Here is a 26,720-nt window from a genome sequence, read left to right as displayed (position 1 = left end):
ACAGTTTAAGTCTTTTTCATACCTCTTACATCTGCAACATTTACGTTTGTGTGTGTGTGTGTGTGTGTGTGTGTGTGTGTGTGTGTGTTGCATGTTGCATGTAGTTCTGTCCTGTACAACCTTCTTCCAAATTTCTCCTATTTATTCTTTCTGCCTGCCAGTCCCGCCTATCCTTTCTCCTGCCTTGCTATTGGCCGTTCAGCCATTTATTAGACCATCTTGTGTTTTAGATAGGCACAGTAAACAAGCTTCACAAAGTTTAACAAATGCAACATAAAGGAATGCAACACATCTTTGCATAATTAATGCAGATTTTCCACAACATAAACAAATGTTTTTATTTTTATTTATTTTTTTTTTTTGAACATTTTTTTCTTTGCGTTTCTGATATTGTAGCAGGCTGCTCGAACTCACAGATCCGCCTGCCTCTGCCTCCCGAGTGCTGGGATTAAAGGCGTGCGCCAACACAGCCCAACATAAACAAATGTAACACATCTTAAAATAATATTCTACAACAGTTGTGGATGTTGGGAATCACACTTGGCTCCCCTGGAAGTGATTTTAACCTCTTGATCCATCTAGCCAGCTCTTCTCCGCATTATATTCTGAAATAGGGTCACCTCACTGAACTTGCAGCTCACCAGTTAGCTATGTCACGGACCAAGATTGCCAAGGGATGTGCCTATCTCTGTCCCACACCCACACCCCCAGGACTATGGTTACAGATACAAAGCTGGCTTTTATATGGTGCTGAGGATCCCAACTCAGATCTTCTTGTATGCATGTTAAGCACTCCATTCTCTGTGCCCGCTCCAGCCCCTATTGTGAATTTTGTAAACCATTTTCTCATGAAGTAGATTTTTCTTCATTTATCAAGGCAGTTTTATGTGTGACATGTACCTGTGAACAAGTGTGGCTTTTCAGAGCAGTTTATTTATAGTTTCAGATGTAGTGTAACTATGGAAACTAGAACTAGTGAATGTTGCTACCAAAAACCAGAAGTCTATTCCTTCAGAATATTGAAAAGTAGCAATATATGAATGTATGAAAGGGAGAAATATGAGGAATAAATCACCAAAGGTAAGCATTTTTTAATACAGACTTGATTCTTATAACGTTTTTATTCAGAATTCCACTGCTGTTAAAACAACTGAGAAAATCAGCTGATAGGAAGAAAGCCTTATTTTGGCTCCTAGTTTCAATAGGCTCAGTGTGTAGTCAACTAACTCCTTGATGTGCGCCTAAACTGAGGCCAAATACAGTGGCAGTGAGAACATATAGCCGAGGAGCTTGTTAGTCCGATGTAGCCATGAAGCAGGGAAAGGAGGAGTCACAGTACAATGTCTCCTTCACACACAAGCCCCCAGTGACCTTCCTCCAAAGAGGTTCCGTGTCCTAAATTTCTACCATCTCTCGCTAGTTCCTTCAACTGTGGATCCGCCCATGGATTAATATGTTGAAGATGCCAGAGTCCTCATTATTTAACCGCCCTCAAATGCTTCATTTCTGAGCACTGCGTCACTGAGTGACATTTGAGGCAATGTTTCAAACCAAAATGGTAACCAACTGAACTAGGTGTTGAGATGTTTTGTATTGAAATTGCTTCTTGCCATCTGTTGCTCAGGTCAATTTGCAGCAACTTGAAAGTATCAAAAGGGAAGTGTTAGCAAACAATGGCCCTTCATCTATTTGCAGAGATGCTAACTATCAAGACACAGTTTATAGACGTTGTCATTAATAAAAATACAAGTTATCTGACATTAGCAAATGTGTTGTTTTTAAAGTATTTCATATTTACATGATTTTAGTTGTAGAAGTAACAAATGGTATGTTGTTGGCCAGTTAGTTAAAAGTATAGATGCTTCTCTGTATAGTTATTTTAAGTTAATAGATTCTTAAGCTCAACAACAGTAAGTTGAGGACTGCTTGTAGTTGTAAGAATATTTTTGTTTTAATTATCTATTACTGTATGCCAATAATTAACACACCTTTGGTAGCTTACAACAACATACGTTTTTCTGTGGGTTGGAGGTCTAGTCGCAGCTTAGTTAGAGAATTGTAGGCCAGGACTAGATTTTTATCTGAGTGTGTGGCTGTGGGCAGACAGCTTCCAGGCTCACATCCCTGTCAGGAATGCTAAGTTCCTTGCTAGCTGTCTGAGCCACAGGGCATTTCACAAGATAGCTTCCAGTTTCCTGAAAACCATCAAGAAAGAATGTCTCTCAGCAAGGGAATGTTACAGTCTTAAGAACCAAGTGATATCCTGTCACCTTTGCTCGCTTCCTGTCTGAGTAGAAAGTCACAGGTTCCACTGCACTGACTGAAGATTATGAAGGTGGGATTACCAGGAAACAGGAATCAGGGGAATCTTCTCAAGGCAGACTCAGCCTACCTTTTGTAATTTAATCCAGTGTTTGGTTTTTTTGTTTTGGTTTTTTTTTTTTTTTTTTTTTTTTTGGTTTTTCGAGACAGGGTTTCTCTGTGTAGCTTTACGCCTTTCCTGGAACTCACTTGGTAGCCCAGGCTGGCCTCGAACTCACAGAGATCCGCCTGGCTCTGCCTCCCGAGTGCTGGGATTAAAGGCTTGCACCACCACCGCCCGCCAATCCAGTGTTTTTTATAAGAGCAAAACACTATGTGTTTGCAGGATTTTTCTTGTGGATATTAAAATCCTCTATCTGTCCTCTTCAGAATAAAGCTGAGTGGACGGGCTTGTGGTTTTTTACTTGTGTGTTATCTGTGGCTATCTGTGCTACAAGGCAGGTTGAGCAGTTGCAGCAGTGACCGTGTGGTCCACAAGCCCAAATATTTACTTTCTGGCTTATTTTTTAGAAGAAAGCTTTCTCTATTCTTAGTTTATTTTATCACAGTACCATACAGTGTTGCTGAAGCACTGAAGTGGAACGAGACAACCAGATATGAATGCATCTTAGCTAGACCACCTGACATCTGTTCTGCAGTAATGGTGGTCAGCATTGTTAGACAGCAGAAATCTTGAATTTAACTCTTTGGTAGCTTAAACTAGAAGTTGGTTGCACAGAACAGAACTACATGCAATATATATGCATACACACACACACACATATATACATATATATCACTTATATATGACACTTATATATATTTATATATAACATTTATATATACATAAAACATGTAAATGTTGCAGATGTAAGAGGTATGAAAAAGACTTAAACTGTAAGTACAGATTGAAAGATGAAGGAACTACACACTCAAAAGCAGTATTGACGGTAAGAGGACACCGACAGAGCATGCTTGACATAAAGGCAATCAACAGGCCCTCCTGAAGTAGAAAGTGCATACTTGGGACTAGTCAGGGTTCAGCTTCACTCTAAGTTTCTTGCTTCAGTTTGTGGGACTCACACTATAAAACAATACTCCTGCCATCCTCCAAAACCACACTCTTCACTGACCAGATGACTCCTGGGATTTCTGCTTCCTTGTTATCTCTTGCCATGTGAAAGGATTTGCTCTTATCATCTCCATAATATTTTTATCTTCACCGTTTTTTTAGCTCAATTTCTTACTATTTACTTTCCTTCCAGATCTTTCCAGTTTACATTTCTCTTATGAAAAACAAACTGATATTCTAAAATTCTATCATAAACTAATTTCTAATTGAATGTTTTTTTTTAACATTTATTGGGTACTTTTTGTGTGTCAGGCATCATGCTAAACCCTAAACATGTGTTTTATTTTTTAGCTTCAAATAATCAGATAAGTAAATGTATTTTACATTAAAATTTAAAGTTTGAAGGGAAACAATCTTATCCCACATAGTAACTGAGATTCACAGTCAAGTTTCTCTGACATCTTAACAGTCTCTTCTGGGGCAACGCCTGTCTTTGGCTATTGTAGCATCCCACCACTGTGATACGTGGAGTTTTTATTACATCCATCATTTATTAGAACCTCTCACCACCTGCAGCCTCGGTTAGTTTTTAACAAAGCTCTAGTCATTTTTCATTCTCAGTGACCGTGTACAAGTTCATCCCTTAAACAGCTGTAATGACGACTACATCTTTCTTCATTCTCCTTGCAGTATTATACACAGGAAAAAAAAAACCCACACTAATGGTTCCAACGTTCAACCATAAGTCCTTAAAAATTATTTCTATTCTGCCGGGCGGTGGTGGCGCATGCCTTTAATCCCAGCACTCGGGAGGCAGAGCCAGGCGGATCTCTGTGAGTTCAAAGCCAGCCTAGGCTACAGAGTAAGTTCCAGGAAAGGCACAAAGCTACACAGAGAAACCCTGTCTCAAAAAATGAAAAAAGAAAAAAATTATTTCTATTCAGAAATAGAAATTTAATCTGTCCCCTCTCTAGTTTCAAATTCACCCCAGTGATCCTGATACCAATATTTTCTCTGTTTCTGTCTCTTTCTTTTTCTGATACAAGGTCTCCTCATTCTAGTTCAAGATTGCTTAGAATTCATATTATAGCTCATATTGGCCTTAAAAACCTAAAACACAATGCCTGCCTTCCATCTTTAATGTATTGCTGTATTCTCTTCTACAGTCTGGATCCCAGGAATCAAGCTGAAGTTATCGGGCTTGGTGGCAAACACCTTTGCCTGCTGATCTGAGAAGAGTTCTTACCTCCTACACTATATAAGCTTCTGGTAGTTTTTACCTTTAAATATTTTTAACTGATTGTACTTTCCATTTTTACTTCCATTTCTATTATTTGGGCCATAATTGACAAGTTTTGATGAATTACTATAATCACTTTTTAAGGTATCTCTATATTAATGTTTCCCTTCAGCCTTTTGCCATACTCTTTCCAGAATTAAGTAATATGAAAACTTGAACATGATAGACCTGGCCTAGGACTATATGTTACTTGTCAACACAAGATCCATGCTCTTTAAATTAAGACTAAGGACTGGAAACATGGCTCAGTGATAAAGGGCTTGTCTAGCATATACAAGGTCCTGGGTTCAGTCCACAGTACCAGAAATGAAAAGAAAAAAAAAGAAGAAGAAGAAGAAGAAGTGTGTGTGTGTGTGTGTGTGTGTGTGTGTGTGTGTGTGTGTGTGTGTGTAAATATATGCTTATACATATACACATGCAAATACATATGCACATACATATACAGCCTTACTATCTTTTCTCATGCTTCATGTTTGTCACTCTGAGCTTTTCATTCTACCAAGAGAAGAGTACCATTTTCTTTTCTTTCTCATCCAGATATTCCTTCTAGAAAAGCTGGTGTAGCTGATACTTTCATTCCTCTTCTCCTTACACTAAGTATTCGTCCCATATAATTCTATAATTCTTTAGGATTTTCTTTCTTTACTGTGTACTTACTTGTTGAAATTACATGGTCATGATCATTTAACCTTTTTAGTTAAATGTAGACTCTATTATCATGGGAAGTATTTAGAAATAATGGATGAATGAATGAGTTGAAAACCTTGCAAAAAATAGTTGCCAGATGTAAGTAATAATGGGAAAGAATAAGTAATGCAAGGGTGTTTGAATAATTAGATAAGAGATAATAGTAAATGATATGTTACAAGAATAAATAGACTTAGTCCCAAAAGTCTCAGATTTATCTCATAAACTAGTCTGACATTTTTTCCTAAAGATTTATTCATTTATTTATTTTATGTGCACAGGTGTTTTGCATGCATGTGTGCACGTGTATCAAGCATGTGCTTAGTGCCCTCAGAAATCAGAAGAGTGTGTTGGATCCCCTGAGACTGTAATTACAGGCGATTGTGAGCTATCATGTGGGTGCTGGGAATCAAACCCAGGAGCTCTGCAAGAATAACAAATCCTCTTAAGTACTAAGCTAACTCTTTAGCCCAAGCAGCCAGAGTTCTGAACAAAACAACACACAAATGGCCCCTGTCCCATTTCCCAGTAGAGTCATTGTTGTCTGAAACCTTTTGAGCATGGCCTCCACTAGTCACATATCTCTCCTCATTCTTAGCTTCCAAACTCCCATATGAACAGACCAGTGCATTCTGTTCACAGCACTCAATCTTTTTCTATCCTAGTTCCAAAGTCTTCCACATTTCCTCTCAAAAACAGTTCCCAAAGTTTAAAAACCACATGAGCAGGTTAAGTACAACAATGGCCCCATTCTCTGTACCAATTTCTGTCCTATTTTTGTTTCCATTAAAAACAAGAACATTTTTAGTTACATGTATGTGTGTGAGGTGCATGTAAGTGCAGGTGTCCGTGGATACGAGAGATTGGATGTTTCCCTAAAGCTGGAGTTCAACAGTTGAAGACAGTTATAAGCTGCCAGATATGGGTTGTGGGAATCGAACATGGGTCCTCTGTAAGAGTGTTGTGTGCTCCTTAACTGCTGAGCCATCTATCCAGCCCTCATTATGTCTTAAAATGACAGGATATCCTGACAAAAAAAAAAAACAGAAAAACCAGCTTAGAGTAAAGAATTTATCTTAGCTCACAGTTCCAGGTTATAGTGAATCATAGCAAGAAAGTCACAGCAACAGAGGCTTAAGGAAGCTTGCATCTCACATCTATACCAGGAACAATAAGAATTGATTATGCTCAACTTGGTTTTTTCACTCTGATACAGTCCAAGACCCCAAACTAGGGAATGGTGCTGCCCACAGTGAGCACCTGGTCTTCCTACCTCAGTTAACATAATCACAAAAATCCCCCCATAGACATACCCACAGCCCAACCCAATTTAGACAGACCTTCAGTTGAGACGCTCTTCCTGGGTAACTCAAGATTATATCAAGTTGACAAGCAAAACCAACTATCACAGCTGCCACAGACAAATAGGAGTATTTAGATATCTAGCAAAGTAGACAAGCAGAGAGGCATAAATGACTTTGAGAAAAATCTAATTGGAATGATGGGACAGATCACTGGAAATTTCATGTTTGGGGGGTGGGTAATCCTGTTTCTCCTACCCACCAGGCTTTATTTTACCTCATGGACATAAAGCATAGGTATAGTTCTATTTCTGTATTGTAGCCCACCAGATATTTATGACAGCTATCTTGTCCCTTGGGACTCTTTTCCTTGAAGCTAAAATTCCACTTTTCTTCTCACACACTTTTAACTCCCTTCTCCATCTCAGTGACTCCCTTCTGAAGAGGCTTCAGTTTGTTGTATATGTCTCCATACTAACATTGTCAATGTCCTTGTGTCCTGTACAATTGAACCTAAGAATTAAATGATTTGTTCAGGCTAAATTGCATTTTTTTTTTTTTTTTGGTGGTTTCACTTCATTCCCTTTACTTGCCCAGTGTTCTGGAAGTTCACTAAGTAGATTAATCAAATGGTATTAAACAACCTCAAAATGTATTTCACAAAATTGATCATTTTCAGCATGAAGAATTTAGGGTTTTTGCTAATCCCTAAGTAGGTAATCGGTGCATATTTAGTTTTTCCTGACTGAGAAGACTGAAGAAAATATAGGAGATATATAGAACAGATGTGTGTGTGTGTGTGTGTGTGTGTGTGTGTGTGTGTGTGTGTGTGCGCGCGCGTGCGTGTGTGTGCGTGTGTGCGCACATGTTTAAAACTGTTTTTAGGTAAATTACAGTATGTGTGGCTGATTCACAAGACAAGACAGATTTTTTTTTTCTTCAAGACAGGTTTTTTTTTTTAGTTGTTTCTGCCTTCATTAATTATACAGATATTTAGTGCATATGTACCACATGCTTGGCCCTGGGGTTCTGTGAGGTGCCCTCACTGTCAAAAACACCTGTTAGCTCTATGGAGACGTTACAGTTATGTGTCTTAGATGCTGATACAGAATGGGAGTGTTAAAGAGCACCTTGAAGAAAGCTGCTTAGGGATTATTTTGGGAAAATTCATGGAACCTGGGCAGCAGTCTTGCATGAAGCAGCAGGATGGTAAACCAGTGACTACTTCGTGCACCTGCAGCAGCAGCAGCAGTAGCAACAGACAGTGAAGGCCGAGGAAGAGGGCAAACAAGACCTAAAGAGCTTTGAGGCTTTGCTTTTCTGTGCGTTTTAACCTGTGACCCCCAGCTTTGCGATACTTTTATTTTTCTGATTAAATAGTTTGTTTCTTTACTGAGAAGTTGTTAAATAACAGTCATATACCTTTTAAAGGCAAAGGGTGACATTTTTTACTACATCAATCAACTGCATACTTTGATTTATATGTATATTAAGTTCTGCTCTTTGACAGAACTATGCAAAGCCTGTAGACCAGGTTAAAGGTTTAGTTCTTTCTACCAAGAACAAAAAGAAAAGCCACCCGAAAGATTTTAAGTAGAGAAATAAGATAGTCAGGTTTGCATCATAGTAGTCCTCTTTACCGACTCTCTCTTCTTCCACAAAACAGCATCAATCAAATATGGTCCAAAAATGTTTAATGAAAAAGTCCAGAAATAACCAAGTCATGCATTTTAAATTACATGCTGTATTCAGTAACGTGATGAATTCCCCTCCTGTGCCTACCACAATGTGCCTGGCATGTGACTCAGTTCTTTATCCAGCATAGCCACACTGTATATGCTACCCACCCATTAGTCACTTAATTATCATCTCAGTTATCACAGTGACTGTCAGTCATAGTATCACAGTACTTATATTCAGGTAACCTTAATTTTACTCAATAATGGCCCCCAAAAAATAAGAGTATTGAAACCTGCAATTTGAATATGCTGAAGAGAAGTTGTGAAGTGCTTCCTTTAAGAGAAGAGGTGAAGCAACAAGATACTTTAGGACAGGCAGATCCCTATCACATGACTTTATAATTGTTCTGTTCTATTGTTATTATTGTTAAGCTCTCAGTATGCCTGATTAAGTTTTATGATAGGGATGTATATATACATATGTGTGTGTGTAAATGCATGTGTGCATACCTACACCTCCTACGTGCTAGGTTAGTATATGGTCTCAGGCATCCAATATGGTGATGTTTTTGGAACTGATATGTAGTTGGACTTTTCTTTAGGCCACCAGCTCACAAATATCGACACAGAGACTTATTATTATGAAAGCTTAGCCTTTAGCTTAGCTTTGTTCCTACTAGCTCTTAGAACTCAAACTAACCTGTTTCTATTAATCTACACCCTGTGGCTTTTACCTTTCTCTCATTCTGTATATCCAACTTGTTCCACATCTCACTGGTGTCTGCTGTGCATGCCTAGATTTATCCTGAGTTCCTCTCTTTGCCTGAAAATCCTACCTATTCTCTCATCCCTAGCTATTGACCATTCAGTTGTTTATTACACCAATCAGAAGATGCCTTGGCAAAGACACATCTTCATGGTGTAAAAAAATATTCCACAACACTGATAATGGGGAGCTACTGTATTAAAGAAGATTTGAGTCAATGAAAATATTATGAAGCAGTTGTGGTTATCCAGGCAAGAGTTGTTACAGCATGTCTTGGGGTGGGGTGGGGGTAGGGCACTAGCATGAAGAAAGGTAATTAAATTCCAGAAATATTTTGAAATTAAATTTAGCAGAATTTTCAGGGTGAGGAGTCTGGTGTATTGGTAAGAAAGAGAGAGAAAAGATGTCAAAGGTAAGTCCTGACTTTCTGAATATCAAGAGGGCCACATTTGATGGAAGAATAGAAAGAGTTGAATTCAATCTCCGACATGTTTGGAGCACTCTTCTGCTTCTGTAATTAACTTATTTTCTGTAAAAAGCCTGAGAGCAATGAGAAAAGTCCGGGACAGCAAGATAGATAAATAAATATGACACATAGATTTGCTGGGATGTTATATAAACTTAAAGTACAAAACTATAAAGAACGTGAAGTAGAGTGAAAAAAGATGGGATATGAATTTCAGTAATTCTAACCATGTAAGAAAACACACACAGAAAAGGTACTGAAAGAAAATACATGAACATTTTAACAATGATTTTGTGAGGATAGTGAGTAGTGAATGGAGTTTTTGAAGGTGAAATTTTCCATATTAAAATAGTAACCTTGGAAATTAAAATTTTTATCAAGTTTATTTCTTAAGTCATTGACTTATAATAATCTTAGTTTAAGTACTTGCTTTTGTAATCTGATATAAGAATAATTATTTGAAGGGTTTCTTTGTCAGCAACATATGACATTTATTTAAAACAACGTTTTTTCACAAAAAAATTGTAAAAATAAAAATATCCAAATCAAAGCTAAAAACAAAACCCTTCTTTAATAGTTAAGCACAATTAAGTTGCTTGTATTGATGGATCAGTGCATATCTTCTACTGTATATTGCCCTGAGAGGTACCTGCCTTGGTGTTCATTCCATTTGGCTTTGGTGGTGACTACTATGATCTTCATTGGGCATCTTCATGATACATCTAAGTTATTCCTTGAAGTCCTAAAGAAGTGTTCATGCATGAATGAGCCCTGTGAGGATGTGTTTTTGAAAATTCATTTGCCTAGATAGGACAAAGTGTCATTGTCCATGACAAACAAATACTGAAGCATCCAAGCATTCCCTATGGAAAATAAGCTTACATTCCTTCAGGCTCACTTCCCTTCTCCTCTCTTATTTTTTCTCCATCTGCACTATGTAGATATGACATCAACTCTGACCAACAATATTTTCATTCTGTAGGGTGAATGTGACTCATTTGTAAATAGTAACTGTTCTATTTATTCAGGAACCTACATTGGTAAGCTTATGGCTATTGTACCTTGGTTGGGAGTAAATCATTACAAGATAAGGTTTAGAGAGGGGTCAGAGGTTCTATGGGCTTTGAATACTGGCCTCCTGGAAACAAAACAATAACTTGTTCATGCATATGATCTATTCTCTGTCTTTTAAAGATTTTTTTCTTTATTAAGAAATTTTCTACTCATTCCATATACCATCCACAGATCCACCCTCCTCCCTCCTCCCACCCCCCAGCCCTCTTTCCCAAGCCACCCCACATCCCCACATCCCCCAAATAGAGATCTCCAATGGGGAGTCAGCAGAGCCCAGCGCACTGAGCCTAGGCAGGTCCAAGCCCCTTCCCACTGCACCAAAGTTGTACAAAGTGTCACACCACAGGCACCGGATTCCCAGAAGCCTGCCCATAGACCAGGGACAGATCCCAACCCCCCTGCTTGGGTGCCCCCCAAACAGTTTGAGCCAAACAACTATCTTCTGTATCCAGAGGGCCTACTCCAGACCCCTAGGGGCTCCACAGCCACCAGTCCACAGTTCATGGGTTTTCACTAGTGTGGTCCAGTCATCTCTGCACGTCCTCCCATCATGATCTCAACGTCCCTCTCCTGTGGAATCCCTCTTCTCTCTCATCAGTTGGATTCCTGAAGTTCAGCCTAGTGCCTGGCTGTGGATCTCTGCATCTGCCTCCATCAGTCACTGGACAGAGACTCTATGATGACAGCTAGATTATTTGTTAGGCCAGTCACCAGAGTAGACCAGTCCAGGCACCCTCTGGACAACTGCCAGCAGACCAAGGTGGGGTCGTCCTTGTGGATTCTTGAGAGTCTCCCCAGCACCCTGCCTCTTCCTATTCCCATGATGTCTTCATCTATCATGGTATCTTCCTCCCTGCTCTCCTACTCTGTCCCTGTTGCAGCTTGACCCTCCCGTTTCCCTATGTTCTCATCCCCCACTCCTCACCCTCTGCCACCCCCCCACACCCAGTCCGCTCATGTAGATCTCATCCACTTCTCCTTTGCAGGGTCATCCATATGTCCCTCCTAGGGTCTTTCCCTGTTAGCTAGCCTCTCTGGAGTTGTGGGTTGCAGTCTGGCCATCTTGAAGGGTTTGTTTTTTTTTTTTTTTAAATGTGACCTTTTTGTTGTAAAGTTGGAGTAAATTCTCAAAGTAAGCATTGGGCATCTTGTCACTGTTATAGCTGAGTTAATCAACACACCCACACTTGTCACTGCCAGCTTTTTCACCTGTCACCTATAAGCAGTTCAGAGATACCACAAGCATCTTCTTTTTCTTTTGTACACTAAGATTCTCATAAAATGTTCCTTTAGCCATATAAAGCTTATTTTGTGACTTGCAAATGTAAAGATATTCACTTTTGATAGATAGTATTAAAGAACTAGCTATATTCTTTAAAGCTAACCCTGTTACATGAATCTTAAAAGGTGTTATTAATAAAATCCTGGAGCCAGATAGTGGGGTGAAAGCTACAAGATCAGAGAAACAGAACAAGCCAGCCACTAGCTTACCTCTATGAAATCCTCAGCCTCAAGCGAGAGTTCCTGTTTCCTCATGCCTTATATACCTTTCTGTGTCCTGCCATATTGCTTCCTGAGATCTCAAGTGCTGTAATGAAAGGTTTGTGCCACCATTGCCTGGATCTGTTCCCAGTGTGGCCTTGAACTCACAGAGATTGATGGATCTCTGTCTCCCTAATGATAGGATTAAAGGTGTTTGCCACCACTGCCTGACCTCTATATCTAATTCTAGTGGCTGGCTCTGTCCTCTGATCCCCAGACAAGCTTTATTTAGATACCCAATATGTTACCACATAACCCAGTTACATCAACTGTACCTTGGTCGAGGATTTGTTCTAAGCTACTATGCTGAGAAAGTTTTTGAATAATTGAGCATATGATGTCTTTGTTATATCTTAAGAAATTGTTTAATAAGTCAACTTCAATTATAATTGTTTATAATATACACCCATTTCAAGACAATCATTTTAATGACTTCTTCCAAATGTATACACTCACATAACCACCACAATCAAGATATGTCGATCACTCCAAAAAGTCTCCTGCTGTTCAAACGGTTCCCTGGCCCCAAGCACCTAAGGTCTTCCTTCTGCCTCCTAGCTCTGTCTCATTTGCTCTTGGAAAGCATATAAAAGTAATCATATTCTGTGTACTCTTTTTTGATCTGGCTTTTTTCACAGCATATATTATAATTTATCTGTCCTGTTGCTTGTGTATCACTTTAATGTTGTTTCATGGCATTCCATTTATGAATGTGTTATCTGTCAGTTCAGTTCACTAGTTAACAAACACATGCATCGTTTCCAAATTTTAGCCAAAATAGCTACTATAAACAATCTTTATTGATTTATTTCTGAACATGCATTTTCATCTCTCATAAAATTGCTAGGCCCTTTAATAAGTACTTGCTAGCTTTTTCAGATACACCCAAACTATTTTCCAAAGAATATATACTGTCTCCCATTGCCACTGGAAATTTAGGAACTTTTTATTTGTTCCACATCCTTGCAGTCATTTCTCTTTAAATTAGAACCATTCCCATGGGATATAATGATTCCTCAAAATGTTTCATTCGGCATCTTTTGATGCTTAATGTTGTGATTAAACATCTCTTAATATGTTTATTGGCCATCCATATGTGGATAGTTTGTGTTCTTGCTGAATTACAAGGAATTTTAGAACACTTGAGTCTGAGTACCAATCCTCTGTCAGACATATATTTATTGCAGATACTGTCTCTGTCTGCAGTTTGTTTGTTTTAGTTTGTCATCCAGTTTTAGTTGTTGTTCAGTTTTTTGTTTTATTCTGTGCTGAGGATCTCTCCTAAGTAGCCCAAACTTTCCTCCATCTTGGAATCCTGCTACAGGCTCCTGAGTACTAAAATTTCGGATTATACCACCATGCCTGGAGCCTTTTAATATTATATTTTATGTATTTCCATTGTGTGTATGAGGGTATGTATGTGGGCAAGCCCTTATGGAGACGTCAGAGGACAGTCTTCAGGAGTTAGTTCTCTTCTTCTATATGAGGTCCGGGTCCTTGGTAGCAAGTACCTTTACCTGCTGAGCCATTTTTTCCAGCCCTGTATCAGTGTTTTCTGTTCAGTTTATACTTGTATGTCCTAAGAAACTTCTGCTTATATCAACATTACATTCTTATTTTTTATGGTAGTTGTATTGTTTCAAGCTTTTACATTTTAGTTGATTAGCCACTTACAATCATACCTGAGTAGTAGTATAAGGGATTAGATAAAAGTTCTGTTGGTTCTTAATTGACTTTAGTATGAATTAAGACTAAAGGCTTTTTGTTTTTGTTTTAACATTTATTTATACTTATGGGGTGGGGGCCAGTACATATGACAGCTCCTGTGTGAAGGTCAGAGGACAACTTAACAGATGTCATTTCTCATCTTCTACAATGGGGTTCCCAGGCACTCAGACCTTCCAGCGTTTATCTGCTGAGCCATGTCAGCAGCCCAAGATTGAGGTTTTATAGCCTTGCATGTGAATATTAAGTTAATCTAGAACCATTTTTTAAAAAGTTAATTATACACCTTTGTTGAGAAACAATTATTCTGTAGATTCATTGCTGAATATCAGATCTTCTCTGTGAATGTACGTTTCTAACGTTTTGCCAGTGACACATTGAATTGATTAGTGATGGTGTACTAAGTCTTGAAATCGCTTGTTTGGTTATTCACTGACCTTTGAATTTATGTGCAAATTTTAGAATTAGAAACCTACTGAGAATTACCACTGGGATTGCATTAATTATATAAGTAGGTCAATTTAGAGATTTTACTCTTCCACCCATACACAGGATTTAGCTCTCTTCTGCCGACTCTCAGGATGTTTCCTGTTTTTTAATGTTGAGATAGTTCATGCACACTTTTTGGTAAATATCTTTAAACGTTTTATTTTTACATGATTAATATTAACCCTGTTTTGTTTGTTTATCTGTTTGCTTTCTGTTTAGTTGGGGTTTTGTTTGTTTTTGGGTTGGGGGGGCATTGCTTGGGTTTGGGGATTATTTTTGGTTTTGGTGTTTCACCCAAGCTGACGCAGAAGTCACTGTATAAGCCCAACCTCCCCTCAAGGTTGTGGTAATCCTCCTGTATCAGTATCCTGAGTACTAGTACTAGCATTACATGGATGAAGCACCAGGCCTGGTTGGTAAATGGGATTTTAAGACCATCATTTTCTAAGGTTTATTGCAAGTATATAGGAGGATAGTTAATTTGTAAATATTGACTTCCTACTTGACAGCCTTGACTTACTAGTTTTACTAGTTATTTGTCAGATTCCTTGATATTTCCTATGTAAGTGATAGTCTTCTAATAGAACAGAAAGACATTATCAAGACAAACACACAAGAAGTAGGTCTCTTTTGGAGAGGTAGGACCACGGCAGGAGGAAGGGTAAGGTTTTAGCTCTGAGCTCTGAACTCTTGGCTTTCTCTTTTACATTGATTCTGTGTTTCTTATTTAATAAGATGGTTGATTACATCTACACACATCTCATTGTACTTTGATTATTCCAGTCTCAGAAGAAATGCATTTCATTTGCCATTAAGTATGATATTATCTATAGGTTTTTGTAGATCTCATTTATTGTGTTAGACATTTCATTTTATTCCCATTGCCTGCAACTTTTGCCTAATCTAATAATTGTGTAATCTTGTCTTTTAAATCTATTATTGTGGTACATGGATTCTTCTAATCAGATAAAACTCACTTAATCTTACTATATTTGTTTTTGTTATGGGTTTCCTTTTATAGTCTTTATGTAATGTGTTCGTGAGACTTGCTAGTCCGTGTCTTTCTTTCCATATCTTGATCTGATTTTAGTGATGGATTTACACTTGTATCAAGATGGATTTGGAAGTGTTTCTCTCCACCCTGTCATGTGTTTCTGGAACCACATGTTTGGATCAATATTTAAATGTACATAATTATATATATGTATATATATTATATATATAATATCCTTTCTCTCATTTGAATATCCAAATAATAATGTCCAGTGAGTTTTTTTCTCACTTTTTCGTGCACTTTTTAAATGTTAGAAACTGTTTTTACAAATATTGAATTTACTAGTAAAATTTCCTATGCCCGAAGTGAATTTAGGTATTTTTAAATATGAATTTAATATTGTTTCCTATTTTATCATATTTGATAACTTGACAACTTAAAATGATTTTGTCCAATTTTTGAAATTGTAAAAATTTTACTATAAAATTATTCAAAGTATTTCTTCTAATATTTTCAATATGAATAATTTCTTTAGTGGAATCCCCCTATGTCATTTCCAATTTAGACAATTTGTGGCCGATTACTTTTTGTTCTTTATTAGCCTAGTCAACAGATTACCAGGTCCTTGACCTTATTATAAAATCAATTTTTGATGTACTGATTTTTCCCTCCAGTATTGGTAAACAATTTTTTTCAGTTTCTATCCTTGAAGCTTGGCCCATAATCCTGGTCTTTTTGTGTTCTTAATGATGCTTTACCTGATCTCCCAAACTCCTCATAAATTGTTTGATAATATATCAAATATAATTATTTAGGTTAAAATCTTTCCCAATTTCCCTTTTCACACATTTTTGATCCACAATAAACTAATTAGAAAGATATGCTTTGATTTCCCTGTTTCCAGTCTTTGTGGAATATATTGTCATTGAATTCTAGTTTATTTCACTGTAGCCTGAGGATATGAGGGAAGATATGCTGAAGTTTTTCAAGACTTGGTTTCTGTGTTAGCATGTTGTGTGGTGATATTGTGTTCCCCAAAATACTGTGCACCCTAATAAACTTATCTGAGGTCAAAGAACAGAACAGCCACTAGATATAGAGGCCAGAAAATGGTGGCACACAAGCCTTTAATCCTAGCATTCCAGAGGCAGATATCCATCTGGATCTCAGTGAGTTCAAAGCCACACTGGAAACAGCCAAGCATGGTAGCAAGAGCCTTTAATCCCAGGAAGTGATGGCAGAAAACAGAAAGGTATTTAAGGAGTGAGGATGAGGAACTAGAGCCTGGTTAAGCTTTTAGACTTTTGAGCAACAGTTCAACTGAGATTCATTCTGGATGAGGACTCAGAGGCTTCCAGTATGAGGAAACAAGATCAGCTGAGGAATTGGCGAGGTGAGGTGGCTGTGGCTTGTTCTGCTTCTCTGATCTTCCAGCATTCGCCCCAATACCAGGGCCTGGGTTTGTTTTTATTAATAAGACCTTTTAAGATTCATGCTACAATGTTGTCTGATCAATCTGAAGTTCACATCTTACCACCTCAATCTGAAAAGGATATAATACTGCCAAACCTAATGGAAGTCAAGGGCATTCTTAGGTTAAAAGACCCCTACCCCTGAAATCCTGCACATTCCACGTGCAGTATCTTTCTTAATGAAACTCTGCTGTAGTTGCTGCTAACTTTGTGTCACTTTGCAATGACTTCTGGTATCTGTTTTGTTAGTGGCACATTATCCACACTTCACAGTTAGAGCTGCAGGTTGTTTTGCATACTGCCTTCTTGGTAACACTGCTACAAGCTCAAACTTCAGGAAAACACTGCTGTTTTCAGTAATATAATTTTTAAGGATATTAGCAACAACTTTCCAATGTAGAAATTAAGTTAACATTTGTCGAGGAAATTAATAATGACTACTCTTGATTTACACAATAAATAGTTACTTATATTTCTTGTCCTTCTGTGCTCTAGTAGTTAATGGAAGAAAAACTGAATTGTAAATGTGGCCATGTGTCAGGAGAATAAAGATTGGCTGAAGTTACATTCATTTTGTGGGGAAATCACAAAAGTATTACACATTTTGGCTTAAAAATAAATAAATAAATAAATGAAGCCAGGCATCGGTGGCACATGCCTTTAATCCCAGCACTCAGGAGGCAGAGCCAGACAGATCTCTGTGAGTTTGAGGCCAGCCTGGTCTACAAAGTGAGATCCAGGACAGGCACCCAAAAAAAGAATAAATCTCCAAAATCTTCATTTAATTGTTAAAAAGTCAGAAAGAAGGAAGGATAAAGGGATAATAAAAGTGAAAGGAGCCAGGCGTTAGTGGCGCATGCTTTAATCAGACTTGGAGCAGAGCCAGCGATCTCTGTGAGTTCGAGCAGCTGGCTACAAGTGAGTTCCAGAAAGGCGAAGCTACACAGAAACCTGTCTCGAAAAACAAAAAAAAAAAAAAAAAAAAAAGTGAAAGGATCTGTTAGTGGAAGTGTCATAATTTATACTATCAAATTAGTCCTTTAAACTTTAATCATCAGGATATATACATTAAGTACTTAATTATTTTGCTATGAAAGAAATGTGTGTCTACAGGATGTGTTGGGTGATGATGGCTTTTTCAGATGACTGGGCCAGCAAGATGTCTCTTACCTAGAAGCTTGAAAACCTGAGTTCAATCCCCTTCCCCCCATGTTAAAGAGATCGAGCTCCTCAAATTGTCTCCTGACCTCCACATGCATGCCAAGGCACACATACATAAATGCACTCGAACACAAAATAACTAAATAAAACATAATTTAAAAAATTAGGGAAGTGCAGTGCCTGGGAAATTGAACCATCAAACGATAGTTGTATCATGTGATAATCATACATCGGACTGGCAAAATAGTTTAGCAGGTAAAGGCAGTTAATGTGAGATTCTGGCAACCTGAGTTCAATTCCAGATCCTGTGTAAAAGTGGAAGGAAAGGACTGAGCCACAAAGGTATCTTCTGTCCTACACACACTTCATGGCATGTTTGCCCCAAATACACATAATGCACGCATACACACACAAAGTAACTATACGTGTGTGTGTGCATATGTATTTATCTGACCTTAGGTTCATGGGACAGCTAGGCAGGTAAAGGTTCTTGTCATCAATCTTGACAACCTGGATCCAATCCCTGAGACCACCATGATAGAAGAGAACCAATTCCTACAGGTTGTCCTCTGACCTCCAGCTGTATCCTGTGTCTTGCACACCTACACACACATATAAATATTATAAATTTTTAAATCTGATTGAAACAGAGCAAGGGGAGTTATAGGAGGGGAGGAGAAGTGATGCAATTATATTATAACCTAAAACAATAAATAATTTAAAACAATTTAAATCTGAACTCTTAAGCATACATAACCCTCTAAAGTTTTTGATTTTCAGAGTAGTATAGTGGTTGGAGAATGATCTTTGGAATAAGGAAATCTGTATTACGAAATCTGTGTTTTGATTCCTTTAGTCTCACTGTTCATTTGGAAAACATAATCTATTCCCTCACATCATGTACTTGTTTTAAAGAGGAAAAAATGTAAAAAATATGTATAATTATACAGGATTCTAATGTATTTTTTTTTTTTTTTTTTTTTTGCAGAAGAAGATAAATACAATACTTATTCACCTTTGCTCTTCAAGTATTTCCTGGCAGAAGGAATCGTCAATGGGCATACTCTGTTGGTTGCATCTGCCAAAGAAAAGCCTGCTGACATTTTACAGGTATAGAATATAGTAATTCAACATACATTTTGAATGCTTCATGAAAAGGAATTATATACAAGCAAGACATGTACTTACAAATTATATTTATATACATTAATGAGAGCTTTTGTTTTTCTGAGTCAGGGCCTCACTCTAGATTGTGGCTGACTTCAAACTAACAGCAGCCCTGCCTCAGTGTCTGGAATTCTGGGATTACAGTCCTGCATCACCATGCCTGACTCTTTTTCTCATGGTTTGGTTTTAGTCTTACTATGTAACCCAAGTTAGCTTTGAACTTAGAATTTGCTCTCTCACCAACTTGAGTGCTGGGATTGCAGACACTCATTACCACATCAGACCATATGTCTGGGTGGGAGGTGGGTTGTTGTTGTTTTGTCTAAATGAAAACAATCATTTTTTACCGAGTCTTGTTTTAAATTAGTGTTATTAGAGAGTTTTCTTTTAATCAGAAGTAAAAGAAAATTAATAAACTATTTAAAACTGAATACAAATTATTGGACCAGACATTAATCATGTTTAATAGCAAAACAACAACGACAACAACTCAGTTTATATTGCTCACTGAAAACAGAAGGAACATAGTCTCTTCTTTTACTTCTAATTGACTTTCTCAGTTGGACAAAAGTCATCTTTTTTTCATCCTAACTGCTACTATGCTTAGGCAGATTTTCCAGAGCCAACCCTTACTTTCCTGCTTCTACAATATGAACTAACTTGTAAGAATTCTGCAAAACAATGTCACCATATTGATTTTCACTTCTTAAATAAAAGTATAAAAAATAAGTACAATGTGGTAAAACAAATAAATAAAAATGATATTTTTGTATTCTGTTGTTTTTACTACTTTATGTTTTTCATTTGTTTGGGTTTTTTGTTTGTTTTGTTTTTGTTTTTCAAGACAGGGTTTCTCTGTGTAGCTTTGTGCCTTTCCTGGAACTCATCCTGTAGCCCAGGCTGGCCTCGAACTCACAAAGATCTGCCTGCCTCTGTCTCCCGGGTGCTGGAATTAAAGGTGTGCTCCACTATTGCCTGGCTTGTTCATTTGTTTGGTTTTTAGTTTTCTGAGACAGAGTCTTTCTGTTATATAGTTTTGGCTGTTCTGGAACTCACTATGTAGACCAGGTTGCCTCAAACCTGAGATCAAACTCACAGAGATCCACCTTTTAAGTATAATCATATCTTTAGATTAGTACTTTTGATTGTTTTAAATAGTATGTATGTTTAACTTTACTACATAAATACAATTATTTAGTAATTCATTTAAAACTTAATTTGTGTGCTTATATTTTATACAACTCTATTACACTTAATTGAATATAGACTACTGCACTCAGTTATATTTCCTAAATTTCCAGTCATCTCATTTTATATTTCTTATCTTTGATATGGAAAGGAAGCAAAATTTGATTTTAAACAAATAGCATTCTCTTTCTATGAAAAATGCAAATGTTGTTTTAATATATGAGATTTAATATGGTCCACTTAGTATTTATATGTCTTTAAAATATAATGTATTATAAAAGTATGAATACTAAACATTTAAATTATTCATATACTCATAATACAAATACAGAAATATTTTAGCATCTTCCTGAGAAGAATAAACAAAATATTTTGTAGTATAAATTGATATGTTGAATACTGATACAAGTAAATAGGTTTTTCTAAGTAATATTTTCTTAGAATTTCAGATGTCCAACACAATTATCATTATACTTAAAATTTCATTTTTATCAAAAGGTTCAATAAAGAATGACCAAAATCAAGGTATTAACCATGTTTAAAAACACAGAACAAGAAAAATTATGTTGTAATTGCTTAATTTCAATTTCTCAGACCTATAACCAACCAGAGCAAATATTTCTGGACAAAGAAGAGGGGAAAGACAATTTTATAGACCATAATTATTTTAAAACTATATAACTGAAAGAAAAGAGATAAGCCTCATCAGCTGCCTAAGGTATATTATATAACCACCCAGCAATTTATCCATCATCCTTTGAGAACATATTCATGCCTATTGTAGTCAGAGCTCCTTCAAGAAACTGGCATTAAGATGCAGCTTTGAGAAATTATACCCTTAGAAAGTCCTATAAAACAGTACATGTGGAGTTGTTCAATCTTTAAAAAGCACACACTATAAGTATTGTAGTTAACTTTTTTATCTACAAGAATTTTCTTGGTAATCTCAAATGCAATAGATGAGTACTGCTCAAGAAAATATACTTTCTATGGAATGTTGTATAAAATAATAAAAATTTAATTTTTATATAAAGATATTTAAATATTTAGCAGTAGGGTTTTTTATGTAATAAAAATAATATGTGCACACATACCTCACTTTAAAAGTTGAAGATACTAATATTTTATATTACATTCCTTTTATGCATTTAATGTCATTTGTTAATATATATGTGGAATTCAAGAAGATTTTCAGAAGTAAAATGCTGTTACATTTTATAGAAAGGGCCAAACTTTGCATACTTGCTTGTGCAGGCATGCAGATAAGTAATGTTTATGCAAAATAAAGTGTCTAATATCTGGAGGAAAGGGTGAAACCTTTACGTTGTTGCATTAAACTTTGGACTGATTTTTTATATGCAGTATTTCCTATCTCCAGCATCAGCCAGGATGCTTCAGACAAGATTGGATGTTTTTAAATATGTAATCAGGACAGATACACAGCTACTAGCAGGACAAATATACGACTGCTGGCTGGAGCATCCTAATGTGATGTTTACTAAAGACTGGTAGCATCCTGTATATTTAACATTATATCAGCACTAAATTCATGGTTCAATTTTAAAATTTAGGTCAAGTTTTTCATATTTAATCTTTCAAAATTCAAAAGGAATAGCATTACTATGACTTATCACAGAATAAGTAACAATTTATTTAAAATAAGCCATATTTGATAAATGAACATAGCGACACAATGTTTAATAGTGAAAGTACAATAAAATATTAAAATTTTTATAATTCTTTCTCATGAACTGAAGATTAACAAGTAAAAACTTGACTATCTTAATAAATTGAAAATATCCTATATACTACAATTGTTACCCAAAACTTGAACTTGTTTATTTAAGTCTGGCTCATTTTATCATAAATTTACTTTATTTGATTCTCTGGTTTAAATTGAAATGAAAGATATGATGAGTTATTTAAGAATTAATTAGAGTAATATTTTAGCCAAACAGTATAGCATTTGAATTAATACAGTTTTCTTTTCCTTCTAACAGTTTGATGTTTGGATGTTTAAAGTTTCTATTTCCCATCCATTTGTTTCTTGACTCAGAAGACAGTAGGAAAGTGACTATAGAGGGCCAGTGCTTGATTCCATTACACTGCAGCTCTGAGTGGAAAGAATACAAAATACCTCAGACCCAAGCTTCGTTACTCTGCCAGAAAATGGCAAAAAGAAGTTTAAAAAAAAAAAAAGCCAATTATACCCTTCATCATTTTTGTCTTATCTGAAAGTTTTGTTACAGTGATTCAGAATGAAAGCAAAATATTATATTACAAATACTTTAAAATTATATGAGGCCTTTGCATCATTTAACTTTCTAAATCATATGCTTAATATCTTATTAATACTATTTCCCCATGCATTTTTATATTTTCTAAATAATACTATTTATTGTATTTGCCTAAAACTATCATGCCTATATATTTTGTCTATATCAGCTTTACAGATACTAAGTATTGCTTTGCAGGCAGAGCTCAAAATCATCTTTCCTCTACATCTGGGTCAGCATTTTATTTCCTCCCAAATCATCAGCCATCTACACACTTTTTAGTGCTTAGTACTCTGATGTGCCTGTTGAGCTCTAATTGTGTTGTTTGACCCCCAGGGTGACTCTGCCCCAGCCCCTGGCTACTGTGAGAGCTTATTTAGAATTCGAGGCCTCCCTTGGCAGCCGCACTTGGAGCGTCTATAGCAATCTGAAGACTAAGAAAATGACATGCAAGAGAGCCGTGCTGCTGCCAGTGACCTACATTTGTGGCCAGCTTTTAAAGATGGCATGGGACTGGCTTTCCAGTAAGGAAGAGAAAGGGAAAGATGAGAGCAGAACTGTGAGGGAGAAGTAGTCTGCACTCCTGGCTCTGACTCCTGGGAAACGCTGCTGCTGTGAGAGGAATGTGTGTCTGACACTGATGTGTTCACCTGCACACAGAACTTTGACAGCAGCAGGGTTAGTTGGCTGTGAGGTTTATCATCCAGAGGGTGAAATTTACTTAGAATATAGTAGATTTATTTCTTAGCCAGCTAGGAGATCTGCAAGTCATTTAGGCTTTTAAGACAGGGAGGTACCATATTCCAGAAATCAAAGTTGAACATGAACAATCTGCAGTATTGCTTTCTAAAACCTAAAGCACTCATTCCAGCCCTAAATTTACATTCAAATTTTTATTTTATTTTTGATACAAGAACTCCTATATCATAGGCTGTCCTCCATCTTGTTATGTCCCTGAGAAGGATTCCGCCTTTTATCTCCTGTTCCACCTCAAAGCACTGGGATTACAGGCATGTACCTCCACACCTACTCTTATTGTGGTACTGGAGGGAGAACCCAGCCAGGGCTTCATGCTTGCTCAGCAGGCACCCCGCCAACCAAGGGTTGAAGTGTTTCAGTGGCCAGGCTTCTCCAAAATTGAAGTTCTGTCATTGTAAGCAAAGAGCTGCAGAAAGTGGCCTTACTTTACCACATCTGTCTTTTCAAGTTATGGTATGTTGATGAAATTGGGGGCCTTTATAATGTGATATTTACTCCATAGTTTATCTAATAATCTCTGCTAGATTAAAAGTAGACTGAAAGTCGTGATTTCGTTCTTCTTCATGGTGGAATAGACTTCCTTTGTGTTTTTGAACCACATTTTCTTTCTTTATTCATCTGTTGATAGACAGCTAGGCTGGTTCCATATCTTGTCTATTGCGGAGAGTACAACAATAAACATGAATGTGCAACTATCTGTTCTGACTAGATTTCTTTTGCTGTGTGCCCAGAAGTGGTATAGCTAGTCTCATTGTTACTATTGCTGTGATGAAATACTGTGACCAAAAGCAAGTTGGGGAGGAAAGAGTTTATTTGCTTCCACTTTCATATCATTACTTATCATCAAAGAAAGTCAGAACAAGGACTCTAACAAGACAGGACCCTAGAGGCAGGAGCTGATGCAGAGGCCATGGAGGTGTGCTTCTTACTATCTTGCACCCTGTTGTAGTTTGAATGTAATTGACCCCCATAAGCTCATAGGGAGTAGCATTATTAGGAGGTGTGATTTGTTGGAGTAGGAATGGCCTTGTTGGAGGAAGTGTGTCACTGTAGGAATGGGCTTTGAAGTCTTTGCTCAAGCTCCACTCAGTGTGTTACTCAGACCACTTTCTGTTGCCTATGAGTCAAGATATAGGACTCTCAGCTCCATCTCCAGCAGCATGTCTGCCTGCATGCCACCATGTCACACCATGATGATAATGGATTAAATTAATTTTTTTCCCTTATTAGAGTTGCCCGTGGTCATGATGTCTCTTCACAGCCATAGAAAACCTAAGAGACACCCCATGGTTTGCTCAAACTGTGTCCTTATAGAACCCAGGATTCCCAGGTTTCCCTACCCACAATGGACTGGCCCCTCCCAAATCAGTCACTAAGAAAATACCCTATATGCTTGCCTACAGCCCTATTTTATAGAGGCATTTTCTCAACTGAGGTTCCTGCCTCTGATGACTCTAGCATGAATCAAGTTGAGACAAAACTAGCCAGCGTAGCTGGGATGTGGTAGTTCTAACTTTAGCTTTTGAGGAGCTGCCATGTTGATTTCTAGTTTGTTGTCATTTGTTTTCTTAGTGATAGCAATTCTGACTGGGGTGAGATGGAACCTCCGAGAAGTTATAGTTTCTGGTAATTGTAGATATTGAATACTTGTTCAAGTATTTATTAGCCATTTGTGTGTCTTCCTTTGAGAACATAAGCCCATTCATGGATTGGATGATTTGAAGTGGTTTGGTATTTAATGTTTAGAGTCCTTTATAGATTCTCTGTTAATTTTCTCTCAGGTTTGTAGTTGGAAAAGATTTTTATTATGAAGGCTACTTTTTTTCCTCTGGTAAAGGTTTTCTTTGCTAATCAAGATTTTTCTGGGCTGGAGCAATGACCAAGAAGTTGAGAGAATTTGCTGCTCTTCCAAGAGTTCCCACATTCTGTTCTGGGAACACAAGTTGAGCAGCTCACAACCTCCTGTAAGTGTAGCTCCAGGGACTCTGACACCCTCTTCTGACCTCCACAGGCATCCGCATACACATGCCATACACACAGAGTAATACACATATACACATAAGTAACAATAAAATACATCTTTAAAAATGTTTTTCTATTTAGATTAATCATACTGTTTATTTCTATAGATGCAAATGTATGTACACATATTTGTATATGTACAATATATACATAATATGCACAAACATACACATATGTTTTAACAGCAGCAATCACCTATTTAGTAGTTCTGTTTACCTTAATATTGATACTTTCAGAGTCACACTTAGTATGATCCTGTTGATTCTGAGTTAATTTTGTGTGTAGTATACACAGATCTAGAGTAAACATTGAACTTCACTTTGTAAAGGAATCTGACAAAGGAAATTTTCTAATATTTATAGTTAGAAATATTAACAGATAATATAGACAGTCCATGGTTGTTTTCACGTAATTCCTTATTGTAAGCTTTCTTTCTAAGACATTCAATAGAAGACATTGTAAAGTAATACATAATCCAAATTTTCATTTTGAAATTTTTTATGTTTCTTTTATTTGTGTGTATTCGTGTGCCTTGGTATGCAGAGGACATCTTGTGGGAGTCAATTGTCTCCTTCCACCATGTGAATCCCAGGGATGGAACTCATGTCATTAGCCTTGGCAACAGGTAACTTTACCTGCTGAGCCATCTTGCTAACCCCAGGTTTTATATTTTGATGTAGAAAATTAATAAATTTTGTATCTTAGTTCAGTATCTGTAAGAAAAAAATTATGAAAATAATATGGCTAAGAGTCTTTCTAAATAGACTGACAGTTTTGAATTTTATATATATATAGGAAAATATGAAAGCTAATAGTAGATGTTCAAATAGTAGTAACTTTGTGTCTTCTGCCCTGGTAATGATCGTGGAATACATCCACAGTGATGACTGTAGCATCATCCCCATTTCAGCAAGCATCATCTGAAGAAAAATGACTTAGAGTTATCAAAATACATTGAAAGAAGGACACATAAACATACCATCATACTATTTCCCAACTCCAGGGAAAACTTAAGATCATACATATACTATGGTATTTTGTGCTATATACTTATATGAAATAGCTTTCTCAACATTGACAATCATACAGTCAAACTATCGATCAACTCTAATGTTGAAAATCCTCTTTGTCAAGCAGTATCAGCTATTTGGAAGAGATTTAATTCATTGTGTAACAACACATCCATCTCATTAGCATGTAAATTCACTTTCCCCTTTAATAACTGGTAAAATACACATGCCAAATAATTGTTTTGAATTAAGTTTCTTTATCTTTATTA

At 36.8% G+C, this 26,720-nt stretch overlaps 1 protein-coding gene across 4 annotated transcripts in view; it reads left to right on the top strand.

Moving 5' to 3' along the window:
• Positions 1-26,720, top strand: part of Elp4 (elongator acetyltransferase complex subunit 4) — a 196,543-nt gene that overhangs the window by 9,189 nt on the left and 160,634 nt on the right. For all 4 annotated transcript variants that reach the window (XR_005091368.1, XM_028877860.2, XM_028877862.2 and 1 more), the window contains exon 3: positions 19,018-19,139. Coding sequence is in view for 3 of the 4 variants with exons in the window: in XM_028877860.2 (XP_028733693.1) it covers positions 19,018-19,139 (122 nt within the window). In the remaining variant the exon portion in view is untranslated. The remainder of the gene's footprint in view (positions 1-19,017; positions 19,140-26,720) is intronic.

This window comes from Peromyscus leucopus, chromosome 4 (genome assembly GCF_004664715.2).
Source record: "Peromyscus leucopus breed LL Stock chromosome 4, UCI_PerLeu_2.1, whole genome shotgun sequence".
Classification (NCBI taxonomy): domain Eukaryota; kingdom Metazoa; phylum Chordata; class Mammalia; order Rodentia; family Cricetidae; genus Peromyscus; species Peromyscus leucopus.
This window is presented reverse-complemented; position numbering and strand designations above follow the sequence as displayed.